The following is a 20,618-nucleotide window of genomic DNA, read 5'->3' as shown; positions in this document are numbered from 1 at the left end:
GCAAAACACGATATATGTCCTTAGGCTTTCCTACGGGGAATAATGCCCATGTCGCACACATGGAGAAAAACATCTTATCTTTAGATACTGTGTAAGCCAGCAAACACATTAAGGTTGACCCTGGTGTCATAAACTGCAAGAAACAATTACAGAGAAAACTAATTAGGCTGGAGAAAACTGAACCAACATCACAAAGATGCAGCAGATATAAATCACGCTCAGACAATAGGGAAAGGAAAATACAAAATCCTGTGTCTTGCACCCAAGCAATAACCAGAGAGGGCTCCTGTAGGAAGTAGCACTCTGGGAGACAGCGAAGTGTACAGATGTCCTGCTCCCAAACAGAGAGAAGGAAGGAGAAAATGGGGCAGGGAAAAGGAAATAAAAGATAAGTAAGACAAAGGGTAAGCCTGTTATCCATTTACTCCAATAAAGCCAATGTTTTGCAGCTGTGCTTCTCCAAATTTAACACAATTACAATCACTACCTACTTTGTTCTCCATGGTTTCAGGATTAGGATTAAGAGAGCAAAAGGATTTAGACAAGTAGTCTTTGCTTTTGTTACACTACCTGGCTTGTTAAACACACGATATTTGATTAAGGATTTTCTAATTGCCTTTCACCAGGCCACTGTGTCCATTAAGTTTTCCAATTTTGTTATGTTTCATCCCGACAGCTGACTAGGCTGGTCGGGTTAAGAAGGGAATTTTACCCACACTCCTCTGTAGTCCCAGTGAAGAGGACGGGAGGTTGGCGTGGCAGGGCCTTGTAATTGTGGCTTTAACAGTTTGCTGATTTGGTTTTACAGCTTTTAAACTGATGTTTATTGCTTCCCTAGATGCTCAGTAGGAAAGTCTTCTTGAATTTCTGATGGAATTGCATTATGGTCATAATTATAAAATGTCTCAGATCTTTGGGAAGTGTGAAAGTATCAATAGGGTACAAAACGAACAACAAAAACCTCTTCTAGGACACTCTTTATTTTATTTATTTATTTTCTATCAGTTTGTGCACCCCACCTCCAGTCCCAGCTTCTGCTTGTGCTGCTGGAGAGACAAGGAGGAAGATTATTAGGATATTGGGAGAAGGGAAATGTAGCAACAGTGCTTGTGATTATGAAAGGGTCTGAGTATTTAAGAGGTATCTTAATTTAATTTATGAGCTATCCTAATAATCACTAGCTGCTGAAAAGCTGAGGAAGTATTCTTCAGATTTTCTTTTGTTAGGAATATTGATATAACAGCACATCCTTACTGAAGATGAGATGGCCCATCATAATCCAAATGCTGAGTTCTAACACAAAAATACTGTTGCATGGAAAACTTTTGTTATTCCAAAGGATTGATACATGGACAAGTCTTTGCAGTAACATAGGAATTAAAACCCAGAATCCCTCTTTCATTTTTATCGTTTTGATCAGCCTGGGAGAGATTTTCAGAGCAATTGCTTTTAAGTCACAGAATTCAGATCAGAATGTAAAGTTTGTCAGCTGAGAGTCCAAATTGGTAGAATGAGGAAAATAATCAGTGGAGCAGTGTGCTGGTGTGCAGGGATCCTGTACGGGCTTCTGTGTGAGGCTGGCAACCAGTTCTTCATCTGGCAGCAGCCTTGAAAGAGTGACTCCTCCATCATAATGAAAAGCGAGACAGGAAGGTCCTGCAGCCTTTACCAGCCACCTTGTACAGCCGGAATAATACAACCTTTACTGAATTATTCCATCTTCAGTACAAGTCCTTCCCCTCCCGAGTTCCAGGGTAGTAGCTGAGATTCTAAATGCACAGAAGTAAAGCTGTTCAAAAATAGAATTTTCCTCCCATGGGAGATTTCAGCATTTCAAGATTATTTGCTGCTTTAAAATATAAGAGAAAAGCAAAGGGAACTTGGTTCAATTTTGTCTCAAGTTTCAACTTGAACTGTTGAAACAGAAAAAAAAATCTTCAATAAATTTTTTTTAATTTGGTATTTAAAAATTATTTTTCTTGTGGAAAATATTTCAATTTGTGAAAATATTTCGAAAATATGGGTAAAAGTGTTTTTGTGTGTGCTTGTCTGGGGGAGGGGAAGTATTCTCCCGCTTTGGAATGTTAAATTTGATTCTTTGTTTTAGAAAGCAAAAAGGTAACTGAAAATCAGTATTTTTGTGCTGCCAAGTATTTAAAACTTTATTTTATATAATTAATATTTTTCAGTGAAATTTTTTACTAGCTTTATGCTGGAATTAATGCCATGGGAATCAAAACTTTGAATGTCTTGACTCACTCATATTTAATTAATATTACTATATTTTCTTTCATTCCTACACCTGTTTCCATTCATTTTCTTGTTGAACTTACCTGGTAAGGGAGCCTAAAAGACAAAAAGATGTATGTTACTGCAAGTGATATCCAGCAAGTCCAAACCTTCTTACATTAAAGGGTGAAACTCCACTGAAGTCAATGGAGCTTTAAATATTGGCACCACCAGAAAATTTGTCCTGTAGAATGCACTTGCACTGTCATATTTTGAATGCTCTTCATTCTCATGACAGACATTACTAAAGGAGTCTCTTTTCAAACACTTATGCATTAATTATTTTCAAAACCCATTTGGTCAGAGAGGTCAAAAGCTCTTCTCACCACCATAGAGAATCCATGGAAATTCTGACATTCTGAAGTATTGCAGATATCCAACAGGATTAAAACATTAATAATTTTTTTTAGTTTTTCTTTTTAACCATGCTTTGGTTTCGTCATAAATCAGAAGTGGTGGAATCTAATTATTTTTTGACTGGAAGGGCAAACACTCCAGCAGGAAAAATGTCACATTAAAATCAGATTACTTCCAACCAGTCCATAAAAAAATTACCCTAGTGAAAAGACCTGGTCCCCGATTGCTTTGTATCACTAGTGTGATGCTATAATACCCTTTTTATAGTGTTTATGGCAATTTGCAGTATTATCTATGCAGAAAATAGATTGAAGATGTCCTCTAAAAGGCCTGTGTTTTTCCTGTTTGGCTGTACAGTAAAGCTGGAGTTTCCCTCCTTGCCTACGTTGATATTTTTCCTTAAAAACAGAGAATAATGAAACCACTTAGTGTTATTTCCATGCATTACTTTAGAGCTCCATGGTCCAAACAAGACCTCACTGTGCAAAGCACTGGGGACCTTTGCCTGAAGAGCTTTTGGGCTATGGCCCCACTTCTGTAACCTGGAGCTACCTGTTTGTGCAGTGGGCAGGTTACAGACCGGGGGCTGCACACACAGGGTGAAGAATGGGGAAAGGATGCTTGGTTGTCCTGCCTGTATGAGCAGGGAGTCACAGTGATTAAATCCTTTGCCCCAGATTACACAGGAAATCTGTGTCTGACCCTGAGGTGGAAGCCAGATCTCCTGTGTGGCACCCTCATCCCCTGACCTATCCGTTCTTGCTCCCCACTGTCACGTTGGCCTCCAGCGCAGAAACTTCTAGCCAAGGAATTTTCCATTGAGTTCTGCTGCTGATGAGTTTCTTTCTCACCAATAGGTGGAAACTGACAGCCCGGTTTCTCAGGTGACACAAGGAACGGTTCTGCCATCCCAAATGAGGCAGGAAAAACATCACGCAGAACAAGGAATTTTCCATAAGAAACTGTACCATAGCAACTGAAAAAGACGTTGAAGCACATTACTCTTTCTCAGCTTGTTGCAACCTGTGCTTTGATGCAACATCAGAAAAGTGAAGACTTGGGTCTTTTGTTTTTCTTTTCCTTACTTATTTTTTTGGCCAGGAGAGTGATTGCTTTAACTGGTGCTGCTTGATCATAATGAATTTATTGCAAAATTATGTAACCTTTCCACATCCATCTCCAAAGTCTGTGCCAGAGCTTATGTTCTGGCATGCATTGTCATGCTATAGCTGGGGAGGGAGAGGGAACTACATCGGCAAACTTCCATAAGAAATCATGAGCTTCTGAAATTGTAGGACAACTAACAAAATAGGATGCAGAAATATTTCCAACAGGCTGATAGCTGTGAAATATGTGGCATTAAAATAAAGTTGAGTCATTAAGAAGTAGTGATACAGAAGCTAGTAAAAGTTTGTCTTTTTTTCTAAGCATATCCCAGATATAATTGTCTAGTGTAACAGAAAAAAAAATCCACTGTGCAGAAATAAGTGGCTTGTGTTAGTTTGAATATGAGCAAATTCTTTCTGTACAAGGCATAGTATTTACGTAAAATATTGCATAAAATCTTTAAGGGAATTCTTTGCAGGATAGATATTTATTTTCCTGAGCAGCTATAAAACATTGTTAAGAATGAAGAAACATGAATTAACAGGACTTAAAATGCTTAAACGAGAAAAAAAGGGGATATCTGTCTAGCACTACTAATCACCTGAGGTCTGGAGGTCCCCTTTCTTTTGAACTGGAGCAGTTTAGTCATTTTCCTTTTCTTTCTCTTTTTTAGAGTTCATGCTGTACTCTGCCCGTATTTTATCTCTCCACTGTGTTCCTTCTAAATAAACTCCACAGTGAAGATCTAATTAATTACTGAGTGGAGAACTGCATCATGTAGCACATTTTCTATGTATGTACTGTCTTCTCATTGAGACTCACAACTTGCTCAATTTCTGAGGCATTTCTGTGGTAAGACATCCCTCATCTCTGTGAGACTCTTTGCTTCAGGTTCCCCTTAATGTCAGTGACAAGTCTGTCACTGATTTGGGAAAGTTATGTGAGAGTCCTGCAGAACTGGACTTGAACTGGACTTGAATTTAAAAATGCTGGAGCAGGATTTGTCAGAGCTGGGCTTAACTAGAGCTTCCAGCAAGGTGTAAATGTGAAAACACAGTTCTTTTTGTACAGTAGCAAAGATAACACAGATTTTTCAAACTGCTTCCTCGTAGCTACTGTCCTAGCTGTCAATTTGGTAAATTATGGAGGAAAATACCTTTTAAAATAGTATTTTTTTCTTAATGGTGTTGTTACGATTCTTAGCTAAAATATCCCTCAGCAGGATGCGATTTACCATTTTCCCCAGTTTCCACAACAACTGGCATTTCAAAAGCCTATTTGGCACAATGTGAAGGCAAATGATACCAGTAGTCCCTGTTCAGAAATCTTTATTTTTTACATCTATGAAGGTAGAGAGCTACTGCAAGTGGTTTTGAAGTGCTGTTTGTGGTATGGTAATCCCCAAGGACCTGTTTATTTTTATGGAGGATAGTAGGTAAAATACTATAAACTAACAGCATAAAGACTGAAATAAGCAAAGAATTAGGGCACAGCTAGCAGCAGACCTCACATTTTCCTTTGTTCATGGCAAGGTTTTTTTTGTTTTTTTTTTTAGTGTGTCTTAAATTAGGGGATGCTGTGGGTTTCTTAATTGCTTTCTTCAGCAGTTTCTCTTTGTGACAGTTAATCTGGAAGAAGTCCACTTGTTTTCCCAGTTCACAGTTTGTGACTGAGAATTATTTTAAAGGAATACAAGATAATTCTGATTGCAATGCAAGAGAGATAGTGTTATTTTAAAATCTTTTTTTCTGAATGTATTCTTGCCAATTTATTTTATTCCTGAGTGCATTATAATACACTTTAAGGAGGCCAGAATCAGTAAAATTAAAAGGAAGTATTTATTGCAGCCAAACTCATGTCTGAAGTGTTCCCAGTCGAGATTTTGAACTTAAGAAAGTGATGGCAGTGAGGAGTTTTGCCATTGTTTTCAAAATACACCAAATAAGAATCTTGATGAATGCATAACTTAAGCTTTATAGCTTTGTGACGCTATTCAAGTAGAAAATACATAATATTTTTAAAAATCTCCTCTACTATTATGAAACAGCTAGATATGCACTTCTGGCCTTCTTTTTAAGGTGGAAAAAACAGTCATATAGGGATTCACTCAGCAGAAGCCCAAGAGTTGTTTGCCAAAATGCTTATGACAAATACCTTTTAATCTGTGTGTGTGTGTGTGTGTGTGTGTGTGTGTGTATCTAGTCTTCAGAAGCAAACAATGTTGTCTCTCTGTAGTTTCTCTGTAAGGAAAAATGAAAATCAGTAATAGTTATTTTTGCAGTTAGAGCTTGTTATATTTTTGGAACATATGGCTGAATTACCATTCTCTTACTGAAGAAAATGTTACAAGGAGGGAAGAAGAAATATGACAAGCAATGTTGAAAGCAATGCACTAGTCTATGTTTAGAGTTGTACATGGGAAAACGCTGGAAAAACTACCCAACAAATTTTGACACTGGTTTATAAATAATTATGTTAGCTTCTGACCCTTCTCCCTCATTAAAATTCTGAAGGACAGGCTAGAAACACAGAGCCCTGGAAATTGCCTAAGGACCATTTTGTGGACATTAGACTACCAAAAGGCAAAGCATCCCTCCAGTTTGACAACAGACTTCAGACATTCCCTCCTAAAAGCAAGTCTGTACTTGCCCTCCTGCTGGTGCTGGTCTTGCAGGAGGCAGCAGTTGACAAGCACTGCCTGTAAAGTGGCCTCTTAGGCTACCCTGGTGACCTCTTGGCTCAGCAATACCTCAGTATGCAGGCCAGGGGCATATCAAAAGACAACACCCTTTTCCTGGCTGCAACTGGCAGTTCAAGGAGCTTGAGACAAGAATTCAGCATTTTTTACTGGTGACAGTAAAAATCGTGGCAATTTTTACTATTTCTTTTACTGGTAAGCAGGTGGAGTACTCTGCCATTACAGTACAACAAACATAGCAGCTGTTTGTGTTGGTTACTGCTGCTTAAAATGTTGCCCAAGTTGGTGAGTAGGTAGGCAAACTGGGAGTTGTTGCTCTGGGAGAGAATTTGAACTTCAGGAGGAAGGGGAGAAAACCCCTACATTTTGCCTGTCTCAGTTCTGTGCAGACTAAAGTTGCTGTAAATATGGTGTACAGTAGTTGGAACAAAACAGTTTTTCTTTTTAAGAGCAGTAGTCATATAGATGCTGGGTGAAAAAAGAACCTTTCTGGTCCATGTATTTCTGGTGTCTTGTAGAGACTGCCAGAATTACATTTGCATTAATTTCAGTCTACAACTAGTATTAAAGAAGATTCAACTGAAAGTGCTTTCCAAATATAAAGAGCACAGGGGATAAAAAGTACTATGATTTATGGTGACATCTATTAAGCTTTTACAGAATATTGTATATGTATACTAGTTATCAACATAAAATGAACTGGTACTAATTGGGCAAAGCTGCCAACTCAGTCTTGTTATGAGTGTAACTATCTTCTTTAGGTCACATTCATTATACTGACATTGTATGTCAGATCCTGAATAAAGTTCGTTCAGCCGTTTCTGCCGTTCTTGTTTGCCCTGCTATGTATGTGTACTGCCATCAGTGAAAGTTCATGTTTCAGCAAAGACTGGGTCTGTGTGCTTTGGGAAATGTGTGTCTCGGGTATCTGCCCAGTGGCCACTTCTCCAGCAACAGCGTGACTGTGGGAGGGCGTCCTTTGATTGAATCACGCCTGGTGTTTTCCTCATTCATGGAAACTGACTGGAACAAAATGTTCAAAGCTCTTTCTTTCTCCCTTTCCTCTTTTTTTTTTTTTTTTTTTTCTCTCTCTCTCTCTTTCTGTCTTTCAGTTCCATGCCTCAAAAGGCTGTAACTGGGTTCATTACTGTGTGATAAATCAGCAGTAAACGTCTATGCGTTTTCCTTCATTTGGGCAGCTCCTGTTCCTTAGTGACAGCTGGTTGGCTCAGCACACTATAATTATCAAGTCAAAAACCAAGATGCTTTTAGGTAGTGAAAGCATATTGGCAGAGACTGAATTTGTCCTCAACCTGGTCATGGGCCACAGCTTTAAAAGATCCATTTGGTGGTGGTTGTTTTGTCACTGTTGGTACTGGGGCTCTGACAGCTTGTTATCACACTGAACCCTGTGGGAAGCTGTTGTAATCCTAAAGGAGTATATGTCTTTGTTTCTCATTAGCTCCTGACATACTGTATAGTTAACTTTTGATCAAAGTGTCTGTGTTCATTCTCTTTCTCTAAAATAAAATTTTATTGATATGTGGGAGGGGATTTATATGTGTTAGTGAGAATTTACAAAGACCTTACTTAAACAGAGTCTGAAGCAGCCCTTGCTGAGACCAAACAGACCTGTGGGTTTGTGGTTTGCAGCGGAACCAAGGCACGCTCTGACGGTGCTTTAAACACACCTCCGTTTGACAGACTGACCATGAGCTGGCTGAGTGGCTAGTGCCTGGCTGTCCTTAGCCATGGGGGCATACAGGGCAAGGCATTGCCTACGATCCACTAAAAGACAAGTGGCCCCGGGCTGCATGTTGCGCAGATCAGTTGCAAGGAGCTGAACGTAATGGAGACTTTTTGTCCCTCACCAAATTTGTTTCAGCAAAGGTGTAGAATTCCTCCTTATTTGTCTGAAATGTAGAGAAACATAATTTCAGCTGGCAGATAAGGCAATAGGAGCTCAACTGAGCCGAAGGAGATTTCTTATATTCTTTGCTACGTCTGTTAGCTAGGTGTATCGGTTTTCGTGTTACATGGAAATAACATGCTGGACCAAGAGAGAAAAGGAAACATATCACCTTTTTCTTGCAAGAGAAATTACCTCGGAAAGTCCTTCTGTTCCCGCTGACAAGTCACGGTTTTCTCACTTTATCATGGGACAGGCTGGGTTTTCTACTAGGACAATTAGAATAGGCACTCATCTTGCTGCTATTTAAAAACGCCTTTAGCGTTCTCAAATCTGCCTGGGCTATAGTTTAGTGTAGTTTACAGATACTGTCCAAGTAGGAGTACCACTGTTTGCTTATGCAAAGCTCAATGCAAGGAGCATGGTTCAGTCTAATTTGCATCCTTCCCTAGGATTTGGGAAGGTTGTCAGAGCCTGAAGAATGATAAATCACCCAAAATGTAGAAACTTCATGGCCTTTACACATGAAACAATTTGTTTTGTATAAACATGCACTATATTATATTAGTCCTTTGGAGGATGCAAGAGAGAAGAACCAGGTCAGCAGAGGAGATGATGTGGGATCTGCAATAAGCAATAAGATCTTTTCAAGCTTGAAAAATTAAGCATGTGCTATGCTTGTGTGGAAACATGGAAATACAATTTTTTTTCTCAGCTTATTTATAACAAGACAAAAGAAAAATCATCTTTTCTTTGCAATTGTTAAGACTTTGATCCTGAAAAAGCCCCAGCACGTTCAGTCTTGCAAACCCTTTGTGAATCCATTTTGTTGACCTAAAAGTAAAATCTTGCAAGCCTTTTTGTTTGAAGGTAGAACAATGTAATTATCTTCTGACTGCATTGTGGCTGCTGTAGAGGTATCTGTCACAGCCCAGTGGTAAAGATGAATTTTCTGGGTGTGCCTTGCATGCGTGTGCTGCCAATTTCATCATAAGCACTGGAATTCCGAAACAGTAGCAGAGCCAAGGGGAAAATGCCCTATGGGGCCATAAGCCTCTGTGTATGGCATGTCTGGCAGTGAAACAAAAGCAGAGCAAGTGCTTCAACATGGAAGAAGGCAGAAATGCCGAAGGACAGCAAGCCTGTAAAGGGGAATAGAAGCTTGTCCAGGTTTGTTTGCCTTTTATGAAGTTTTGGTCTCCTCTCCTGTCACATGGGGCATCAGGCAGTATAATGCTAACCCCTTCTATGTCCCCACAGGACAGAGGGTGAACTGACGTTCTTGCCGTGTCAGTGTATAGGAAGACTCAAGTAATGTTTTTTCTTCATTCTGATGAGTTTATTTTTCAGTAAATGATGCAGGATGAGGAAGATTTTCTATTTTGTTTGTTTGCAGTGTCCAGTGTCTTTATGTGTCATTTGGGGGTCCTCCTCAGAAATGGCTAAACCCTTAACTTTTCTTTGTGTTTAAAGACCACTTATGGCAAAATCCAGGAAAGGATCCAGAAGGAGGTACGCAGAGAACCATAAGAGCAAAAAACCGTGTAGCAGCTAAGCTTCACCTGTGTGTAGTTAAGGAAGCAGGCAGAGACTGAGCCTTGTGCTTATGGGAAGGGTTTATTTTGGTTGTCTAAAAGAAAGCAAAGCATAAGAAAGATAAAAATGCAACAGTATGTTGCAGCCTGATAGAACTGTAAAAGGAATTGGCAAAAAAAATTAACAAAAGGGTAAATATTTTGCTTTAAAATTATCGAAAAGACTGGGTTCTGTCATGCTGCTATGATATTTTCTCTAATATTCCCTTTTCTTTCTATGCTCAGTTAACTGCAACAGGGCAGACCTACCCATCTAACATGGCTGATCAGATGCTATGTTGTCTTTCAGAAAGATAGTTCACCAAAAGGTAAAGTTTGAGTATGTGCTTAACTTTTAAAAAAGGGAATAGACTTTCGACTGTGAGAGAAGCATATGGTTTATTCCTTCACAATCTTGAAAGCTCCATTTGCTTTTCATATTTCGTTTTGAAAGGCCATCAGTAAAACCCTTCTGTACCCCCTCATGCGGAGCTGTTACCAATAGGTACGGCTTTATAAAGCCTTACCTATCAGTAAAAATAAAGAGCACTCCTTTGCACCTGCCTGGGGCCCCTACATCACTCATTACCACAACATAGAGCCACAAAATTATTTCCTTTTAAAATGAGAAGAGAAAAAGCAAAGCACAGAAATGTAGATCAAAAATAGTGCAATCTCTATTGAATTTCACCTTTATACCCATTTACTCTAAGCTTGAATATGGCTCATCTCTGGAGGTAGTTTCTTTCAAGTCCTACTTCTCAGGCTGGCACCCTGGGATGCTTTTCAAACTATATCTGTTTCTGGAAACAGAGATAGAAAAGAGTTAATGTTTAGAAGACAGTAAGTCTATTAGCCCTTCCCCCTCTGCAAGTATCCATTATATGAGATATGTGACATGGTATTCCCCCATTCTTTGCCAAGTACTCCGATTCATGTAATACAGAAAATTCCTAAAGATTACCATAGTGTGGAGGGAGAGGATTTTCAGGTCTAAACGGGAAGGATGTTCGTGTTGAGATCATTGTCTCCAGGTAAATATTTTGCCACCATAAAATAGTACTAACAGGTTTTGCACAGCAACTCACACACAATAGCCTGTAAGTTGTATGATGGTTAACCTTTTGGAAGAAGTGTGTTGAGATAGGCATTTATAAATTAAATGCATACATATCTGCAAATGCAGTGTTTTGTCAAAATTCCCATGCAGTTTTCTGCTTAAAGTTGATTGACTATACTGTGCTGAAAAGCTTTTAGTGGACTGGAAGCATTGTAGAAAGAGAAATACAGTGTGATTAATATATGCTACTTATTCTGAAAATAGCCAAATTAGCTTTCAGCTATTCTGATATATCCCAATTGTTTTAGCATTTAAAAGATCAGTTTTAAGTTGCTAGGGCTTGAAGGTCTTGTGCACCTCAGTTTTAATATGCAAGTTCCTGTGCAGAGAAACATTTGACTTTATTTTTTTTCATGAAGAGTGGATTAAGTTGATCATACTCATGCATTTAAGACAATGATAGCATTTTTGTTGGAATTTATTCTTATGAAATGCTTACTTGAGTATAAGGATCTAATCATGTATGGCTATCTGTAGCTAAGCTGAAGGGATCTTGGCCAACTAAACCAAATAAGTTACTGTAAAAAAAAAATGAGTAAAATAAAATGGCTCACCAGGAATCAAATATTAACCCCAAAAGACAGTAAACACTTGTGTTTCAGACAGAGAAGATCCATGCCAGCTACAGCAAAATGAGTTTACAGCGGACAAGGTCTGTAGTGCCCCTGCTGCTCCGGGCAGGTGGGAGAGAGCTGGGCACACTTCAAGGTGCTACAGCACTGTGTTACAAAAGGAAGCCTAATTCTAACCGAGGAAAATAAAAATTCTGGGGTTTAAATATATATCCTGCGAGGATTTAAATTGTAAACAAGGCAACCGAAAGGTTAAACTGCAGCAATCACAGATCTATTTGATTTACCAGATGTAGCTCCAGACAAGTAGGGAGTGTCTGGGAATTATGCCATTCTTGTGACAGTCACTTGTTTGTCTTTCATAAATGCCTCCAGTTCTTCCAGGAAGATCACTTCCTGCTCAACTTGGCATTAGATCCTAAGTGTCATCACTTCCACAAGGCCCATTTAGGATGTAATGCCTGTGAGAAACCTGACAAATCACTGATGGCCACCCAAGGGATAACTGTTTTACAACTCTTGAATTGTACTGGGTTTTTTCACACAAAACACTACTCAAAGTGCTTCAGAAGCTGGACTTGCACAGGTAATGTGATAAGGCCATAAATGCCTTTCTGGCCTTGCTACTCTGTGAATCCTCCCTACTCAGTTTTCTAGAGAGAGTACCAGCACCTTTCATTTAGAGCAGTACCTGAGGTACAGAGAGGAGATTTTCTGTCAGCTTATTTTATTTCTGTTGAAGAGGTGATTCTCATCTGTGGACTACTTTATATATATATATATATATACGTGTATAAACATATGTATATGTATATATATGTATATATGCACGTTTATTCATACATTGTTTGTACCTACAACAGCTGGGCATGAGCCTTACATGAGCAATTGTTGCTGCTATATGGTAAAAATTAAACAACAATAACACTACACAAAAATTTGTATAGAATAATAAGTAATGAATGTTGTATGGGATAAATGCATCAAATAATCAGGAAGATGCATAAGCCAAAGTTTCTATTCTGGCAATAGCTTGCAGAACCTGCAGACATCCTGCTGTTGCATAATCTCATGGCCATCAGTCTAGACTTGCCGTATGCTCTTTGTAGTGAATTTGTATCCTTCTGCTATAGGATTCCAGCAGAAGCTTCGTTTTTGTGAGTGGCAAATGCTGTACAAATTTGATAGACTGTTTAAACAATTACTTGGCCATTTGCACCTGTTTTTTTCTGGCAAGGTTCTAGAAATAGTTCAGTCCACAATTTTGATGGAAATAGTGGGAAAAGAAATGAAGACATTTGGAAAACGTCTTTCTGTGGAACCTTATGTCACATCACAAGCTGAGTCTTTTCTATCACTGCCTTTTACTTATGCAGCTGTGGGTATGTTTATATCACCTTGCCTGGTTTCTTGGCATCTTGAAGGTCCTCATTCTCTTTGAGTACTGGCACGACAAATTTCATCAGGACTCTCCCACATACGTACCACTAGCAAAATTTTGAACAGTATCCTCAGAAGCAGACTCAGAAGATGATTTAAGTGGGCATGCAGCACAAAAGGATCTTACAGCACTGGTAGCTCAGTGTGGTGGTGATGTCTGTCAGCTGTTGTCTGTTTATGGTCCATCAGTGAGTCCATGTTTCAGTCTCTCCATAAATCTCCTCGCTCTTCTCATGAGGTAGATGGGAACACATTTGAAACCTACAACATTTGTGATATTGTAATTGGGTGAGGTCTTTAAGATGAGACACTCACATGCATACCACATAAGTGTTTAACTTTTGTGCTCCTTAGGATATCCAGCCTTAAAAGGACTAGCGTAATCTATGGATGTGAAGAGCTATAGGGAGCTGATTTTATGTTTTTATCACAACCTTTGTGGAGAGTGGCTTTGAGTTGGGAAAAATCAACTGGAAACAACTTCTTTTAAAAGGATGTTTAAAAATTTTCCAGAGAAAAGTCAAGACAATGACTGGTGAACTGGAGAAAATGCTTTCCTAGGGTGGGGAACTTCTGTCTCTTTGCCTCACCAAGAAGGGCAAGAAGGGTGTTGATTACATGTATTTAATACCAAACTTGAAAAGGCTGCTAAAACCATCCCAAAAAGTCCCCTAAAGACCAAGGGAGGGAGATGCAAGCCAGACAAGTTAATGATTAAGAGACAAAGAAAAAGGCATGCATTTTTCTAGCAATGAAATTATTATATATGAAAGCAAGTGAAGAATTCGGACTTTTAAATGAAGACTGGCACAGTCTCTTTCTGGAGACAGTCTTCTGCCACATACAAGTCATTCAGCTCAATATTATGCTCCGTATAGTTTAGAAGGTCAGCTTAGATGGTGTAATGGTCACATGTGGTGGTAAAATGTTAAGACCTATTGTTTGTGACCGAGGCAAAACACTTTCACTCTGTCCCTTTTCATTTTTTAAATATGAGCAAAAAAAAATGTTAATAATTTATACTGCTGTGTATCTTGCTGTCCCTGGCTGGATTAATTTGTGTCCAGCTCAAGGAATTCAATGTGATGAGTTGATCCGAGTCGCCTGTTCTGCTGGAACCCATTCCAGAATGTGGTGTGACCTCTCTGTTCAGCCTCACCATCAAAGGTAGGTTAGCAGGGGAGCACAGTCCCATACCTGGAAATATGTATTGCATCATTTCCAGTGTGACATACTGTCTGCTAGTGAGTGAAATAACTAAAGGTCCAACTCTTTTGGTGAGATGCTTCTGAGATCATGAAGTGAGAAGAGAGACTTTGTCTGCAGTTGTACCCCCTGTTGCCCTCTGGTTCTCTGAAGTCATCCGTGAAAGCCCCCTGATTTTAAGGGTATGGCTTTATTTTAACATAGCCTCTTTACAGCATTTACTCTTCTTTAATTTGTTTTGTCTTGTTTCATATTTTATATTTCATTTCTCTCTGAAGTGTTTCAACTCAGTGTGGCTTTTAGCTCAATGGAACGTATTTTTTTACAATAATCAGTTAAGATTTAAAACCAGAGATTATATGTTCTTAAAAGTACAAATGGCAGGTCAAATGCAATTGCCATTTAGAATCAAAAGGAGGAAAATACATAGCTGTCATTTGAATGTTTGGGTACCTTTTCTTGTGAGATAGCGCTATGAGACAACTTCTTTGTTTATGTCACCTCTTTGGCTAAATTCTGCTTTGTTTCTTCAATGTAAATCCAGGATAATCTCTTGGACTTTAGCAGAGGTAATTTGCTTTATCCTGATACTACCTGAAAGCATATTTTGACCTGAATTTTCCAGTGTATCTGCTGCTCAAGTATCCTCCTCCTGAAGACGATGTCGTTATGGCTGAGGCTCTGAGTGTGTTAAACGGATTTTTTCCTGAGCTCATATATCCGTCACATCATTTGTGTTTGATTTACTTACATTGTTATTACGTTTAATCTCTGCCCATTTAGTCATACATACTGTCATTTTTTATTTGTTTAGTTATTCGGCGCAGCTCAGAAAGGTAACAGGAATGGATAGAATATAACAAGTTGTAAATACATTCTGTGCAGACCTCTTCCGCGCCTTGCTGTGTTTCAGCTTTCGCAGTTTGGTTTATGGGATGTATTGTTTATTCAAATGCTTGGTTTATATAAGGCTGTTTAACAGCAGATTTAAGTGTACTACAGAGAAGTACTGAATATGTTTCTTATTTATTTTTACTCTATTGTTTGTAAGGTCCTCCAAGAGTTTCATAAAAAAACTCCTTTGTACTGCTAGGCCCAGCATTAGCAGTACAGTGGGCTCAAAACGGAGAGAACCTACACAAAATTCAGACTGTCTTCATCAACAAGTCTTGGGCAACTGTGGGCAGAAAAAAAATGAAAAACTGGCTTTGCTTTCTTTCCCCTGTGGGAAAGGAAGAGAGGCGTCCTCCTGGCAATAATAATAAAGCAGAGGGAAAGAGAATTCCCCAAGAGGCAGGGTTGATGGCAAGTTATTTAGGGGATAGAGGGTAGCACTCATTTGTTATCAAGCATTTTTAAAGCTCAGGGGACGAGATGTGCCATGCTCTGGAGCTCAGGTGGTGTGCCAGGGCAGCAGTCCTTCAGTTCTGCTGGTCTGCCTCATAGCCAGTGTTAGCAGAGGCCAGCGATGCTGGTTAACTTGTGTCCATGGGGAAAAGGTGTGTTTTGGTTCAGGCCTATCTTGTGCTGACTGCATTTTGAGCCTTTCTTGCAAAGCCAGTACTGAGGAGGAAATGAAAATAAAAAGCAACTTCATCCTGACTGCAAGGGACTTCCTAAGGTAGCTGGCCAAATAAAGCATCACCGTGACAAAACTTAATTTTATGCTAGACCAGTGTGTGACAAGAGTAAAAAATGTAGGTACTTTGCAGTCTCATTTCATGTGTACCTAATGGGACATATGGCCTCTCCTGGAAGACTTGGCACTGGAAAAGGAGGCTGTGAATATCCCCCCTGCAGCCATCAGCTGCGGGGAAAACAGCAAAGCCTGGTGAGTCTGGTGGGTCATGGGGAGAATCCAGCCTTCCCCACTGTTATAACAAGGTACAGGGTCCTACTTGGACGCTGGCCAAGGATCTTGTAGCAGGTGCCAGCTGGATGTGGTGGAGATCTGATCCTTGGGTGTGCTGCCCTCCTCATGACGGCAGAGGCGTGACGGATTGCTCACCCTCCGAGCCTGCTCCGGCACCAGGTTCCTCATGTCCACACACATGGATATGAAGTGTATTTACATGCAGTGTGCTCATGTTAGGTTGCTTAGGGTGGGGGACACACATTTTCTTCTCTTGTAGACTATGGTCCTTTTCTCCGAATGCTGGTGACAGGAATAGGGAAGGACTGTGCCATTTCTCCCTACCGATGTTAGCATCAGCACTTCTCCTGACCAAGAGAGGTGCTGGTCTGCATCTGGTTACACCCTAAATTATTGGCAGGGTTCAGTCCTGGTCCTTGAAGTTGAGCAACCAAGGTGAGATTTTCACCCTTGCAGAAGGCAGCCTGATGCTTGTACACTGCTATTTAATTCACTGTGTTTAGAATTTAGGTTGCAAATGGGCTTCTTCCAAGCAGGGTTAAATTTCAGTGTTTGCAAAGATGGCTAAGTGCATGAGGTTAAAATCATCAGCAGATGCTGTCTGGATTGTACAGTTTCAGCAACACAAGCTGTCTACCCTATTGGCAGCTACACTGCCCTTAGAACTGCTTTATTTTGCTTGAACATTGTAAATTGATAATGTAGTCTACAAAATTTAGTACAGTATTTTTTAAATATTAAAGATTTTAATGGAAGCTTTTGCTGAAAGGAGAATGTAAAATAAGTAAATATATATTCATGGGCTTAAATGTTTGAATCAATTCACTCCAGCCAGCAATTGAACTAAGCTTCTGTCTGCTATGTGGACTAAAACTTTTGTCCATCTTTTGTTTCTTTTACTTCAGATCAATACTGTAAATCATGTCTGTGAGACCAAAATTTCTTATCCTTTTGTAACTATAGTGTAGCACAATGTGGAAAGCAGTGGTTTACTTACGAGTGGTAAGCCCGGTGTTAAGTTGCATTAAGTTGAAAGAGGACACATTTGGTTTTCTTGGTTTAGGTTTATTTTAAAACTTTTTGGATTTGTGCAGGAGAGTTCTGCTATTGCTAAAGGTACAGAAGTAGAAAAAGTGTGAGAAAGGTTTGGTTTGTTTTCTGATTCACTGTCTTAATTTTTTTTAAAAGTAGCATTGGCTCTTAGGTATGCTCTGCAGCAATCACCCTTATATGATGATAAATGGCCTGTTCCCAGCTGACTCCTAATTCCTTGTCTTCTTACCCAGAAAATGCACTACCCTCCAAATACACATGCATAAACTCAATCTTTTTGCAGAAAGTGGTAAAAAATGACATGTGGGCTCTTTGATTCCTTCCGTGCTTTACAGGCAATCCTATCTCCATGTGGCTGTAAGCGTGGGCTCCATCCCATCCTGCAGTTTCCTTCTGACCTCTATTTTGTCTTCTTTTCACAGTTGTGCATCACATCAAGCGCCACAATATCGTTCTTAAAAGAGAACTGGGAGAAGGAGCCTTTGGGAAAGTCTTTCTGGCAGAATGCTATAACCTGTGTCCTGAGCAGGGCAAGATCTTGGTGGCAGTGAAGGTAAAAGTGTCTAGCGTTACCATTATTAATTCATGGTTGCAACTAATGCTGTTTTATTTGTCAATGATCGTGTTTGCCTATTCCATAATCCAGTGTAACTGTTCTGATACGTGTAGAAAATTTCACAAGGCTAATGGAGTGTTAAGAGAATTTAGTATTTGATCTTGCTGTAGATTATAAAATGTGAACTGAATCTCATAAGGAAAAGAAAGGATACAGATTGCATCATGAGGGGGCAAAATCTTTCATGGTCTATCTGAAGTACAATTAGTGAAAAATAATGTCTAGGTCATTAAAAATGCATGTGATATTTATGTGTGCCTAAAAAATAATCTGTTACTAACTAAGTGAATAGGTCATGTGTATAATTGTTAGGCAATGAACACCTTTCTGTTTCAGGACTGTGCCATTCTTTTTGTCAGCAACTGAAATTGTCTGTGTTTTCATTAATATAGCTTGGAGATAAAGCCTGCTTCTCTGCACGAAGCCCTTTTTGTCCCTCAAAATTCAAGAGCTGAGGTTAGCTGTTGACTTTAGCTGTGGATGTAGCTAGAAGCAGTATTGGTGAAACTACATTCTCAGAGTTTGAAAACTTTCCCTGAAACCAATCTCTTATCTCCATCTTTAGTGTTCTGCCAAAAAATTAAAGTGTCCAGCATTTGAAATATCTCATTAGGTTCAGGGGAATAGATGTCCAGAATCTGGGCTGTACCAAGTGACCAGAAAATAATTTTGTCTGACAGGTCCCAATTAGGCAACCATGTTTGCATTTTGGATGAGACCATACAGTAAAAGGAATCATATAGATCATATTTTTGAATTTGATAACAAGAAATAGAGTCTTGAATCTGACAGTGGAAGAACATGGAAGGAGGATAGTCTTGTAGACTGCTCCATCAAAAATAGCAGGTCTTTTGGTTTGCCAAGGTTATAAGTTTTTTGATAGTTGAGAGTAGTTCAGTCATGTTGACTGGTGAGAAAAAAATTACACCCTGAAGGGATATAGCATAGACAGGAGAAAGCAAAAGACAGGAGATGAAAAAAACAGATCTGAATGAATTTTTGGTTGTATTTTGGTGAAGCTATAATGGAAATGGCCTTTCCTGTATCACTTTAGGGAACTGCTTGATAGCAAAATAAAAGTATTTCCATTCACTTGCTCTTTTTGAAAGTCCTCTCCAAATGGAGCCTAGCACTTCTGCTGTTAAATGCTGCACTGCACTTCCACTCTGCTGCTCATTCTCAGTGTAAATCAAAAGGAAGAGCATTCAGCCTTTAAAGGTATATATGCCTCCATAGCTCCATAGACCTAGATGACAAATCTATCCATTTTCTGGGCAAGTTGTGATACTTTTTTTTCTTTTTTTTTTCTTTTTTTTTTTTTTTTTTTTCCACCAAATCCTCTCTTTATAGCTTCCTTAATAAGAATCTTGCAGGCAGCTGTGGGAAGAATTACCTCTGGGACCAGGTTATTCCCATTTTATGTTTCTGTCATTGGCTCTTAAATATGTGACTCTGGCTGTTGCCACAGAGCAAATTTTTTGGTGAACTGAGCCACTGGATTCATCCTCATATAACTGAGGGGTTAATTGCCTTATGCTTGTCTCTTTCACTGTGGTTGCCAACCACAGATAGCAGACATCCCTCAGTCACAGTGGAGGTCAAGGAATGGGGCCTCCACTGGAGTGCAGAGAGCTGTCCTGCACTTCAGTGCAGGAATGTGTCTGGACCCCATCCCTCAGCACAGGATTTGGCAGTTCTAGTCCTAGAGGGTCAGACCTGGATGCCAGCAGCAAAGAGCAGCTCCTCCTAACACACAACAAGGGCTTTAAAGAGCTTCAGCCCTGTGGGCAAAACCACCCATCACTATAAAATAAATTTGGTGAGTGCAGTGGAAATAGCTACTTGCTGAAGAGTAAGGAGATTTTGGCAGAAAGGAGGCACGGCCTCACCTGCACAATGGGGGTCAGATTGGCTAGTGGTCCCTGTCAGCTCCCTGTGCCTGCCAGTTGCTGGAAAACTGTATGGCTTATGCCTGGTCCTGAGCATCCCTCCTTCTAACTCAGTATGTTCTCTTCTTATCATCCAGCTGGTATCCAAAATGCTGACATTGCTGCAGCAAATTATTTAGGAGCTAAGAGGCCCAGAAAAATCTGGGAAGATAAAAAAGATCACGCCTGGCATAAAATACCAAAGAGTCTGGGCTTTGCTCCTTTAAAGAGGAGAAAAGCGAGTTGTTTAAATTTGTTTTTATTAGTGTAAGCTTTTTGGGGGCAACACAGAGTATTTAGAAATACTTTCCATAGGACAAAACCTGGGCATTGTACTAGCATTGCCCCCATAGCACATCATATCAGGACACCATTTGCTGCAGACACTTTTAGAGAACAGAGGGTGGAGGAAGGACAAATTTCTGTTTTCTTGAGGGCCCATTTTGTTTGGTTAGGCCTGGCTCACTACTGTCTCCTCATAGGACTGGATCCCCAGGCATAGTCTCACGCTAGTGTAGCCTCTCCAGAGCAGGAGGTGAGGCTGACAAGGCACAGGCTAGCAGCTTCCCCTGGCTCCCCTGGGAGGTTTTGCTCAGCTAGCAGACTGCTGTGTGTGTGAGATCAAGAACATTTCCATGGCACCTGCACAGGAAAACCAAAGGTTTCCAATTCTTCAGACCTTCAGTTCTGAGAAAGCTGGAAACTACCCCTTCATTTCTTGAGAAGACATACCAGTCAGCTCTCATATGTGGATGGGAAGCAGTAGCAATTATTTTGTAGGGGAAGGCTGAAATAGTAAAAGGTCGTAGTAGTAGTCATGTAGCTGTCTTGAGAGTTTGGCTGCCAAGTCCTGCTGATGTTGGTGACGGCAGCCCC

General features: G+C 39.8%; 1 protein-coding gene across 2 annotated transcripts in view; it reads left to right on the top strand.

Annotated features, from left to right (window-relative positions):
• NTRK2 (neurotrophic receptor tyrosine kinase 2) overlaps positions 1 to 20,618 on the top strand; it is a 195,288-nt gene that overhangs the window by 125,824 nt on the left and 48,846 nt on the right. For both annotated transcript variants that reach the window (XM_014869110.2, XM_088156795.1), the window contains one exon: positions 17,621 to 17,751. In XM_014869110.2, the coding sequence (XP_014724596.1) occupies positions 17,621 to 17,751 (131 nt within the window). The remainder of the gene's footprint in view (positions 1 to 17,620; positions 17,752 to 20,618) is intronic.

The sequence above is a fragment of the Sturnus vulgaris genome, chromosome Z (assembly GCF_052056855.1).
Source record: "Sturnus vulgaris isolate bStuVul1 chromosome Z, bStuVul1.hap1, whole genome shotgun sequence".
NCBI classification, from domain to species: domain Eukaryota; kingdom Metazoa; phylum Chordata; class Aves; order Passeriformes; family Sturnidae; genus Sturnus; species Sturnus vulgaris.
The sequence above is the reverse complement of the archived record's forward strand: the minus strand, read 5'-3'. Positions and strand labels throughout refer to the sequence as shown.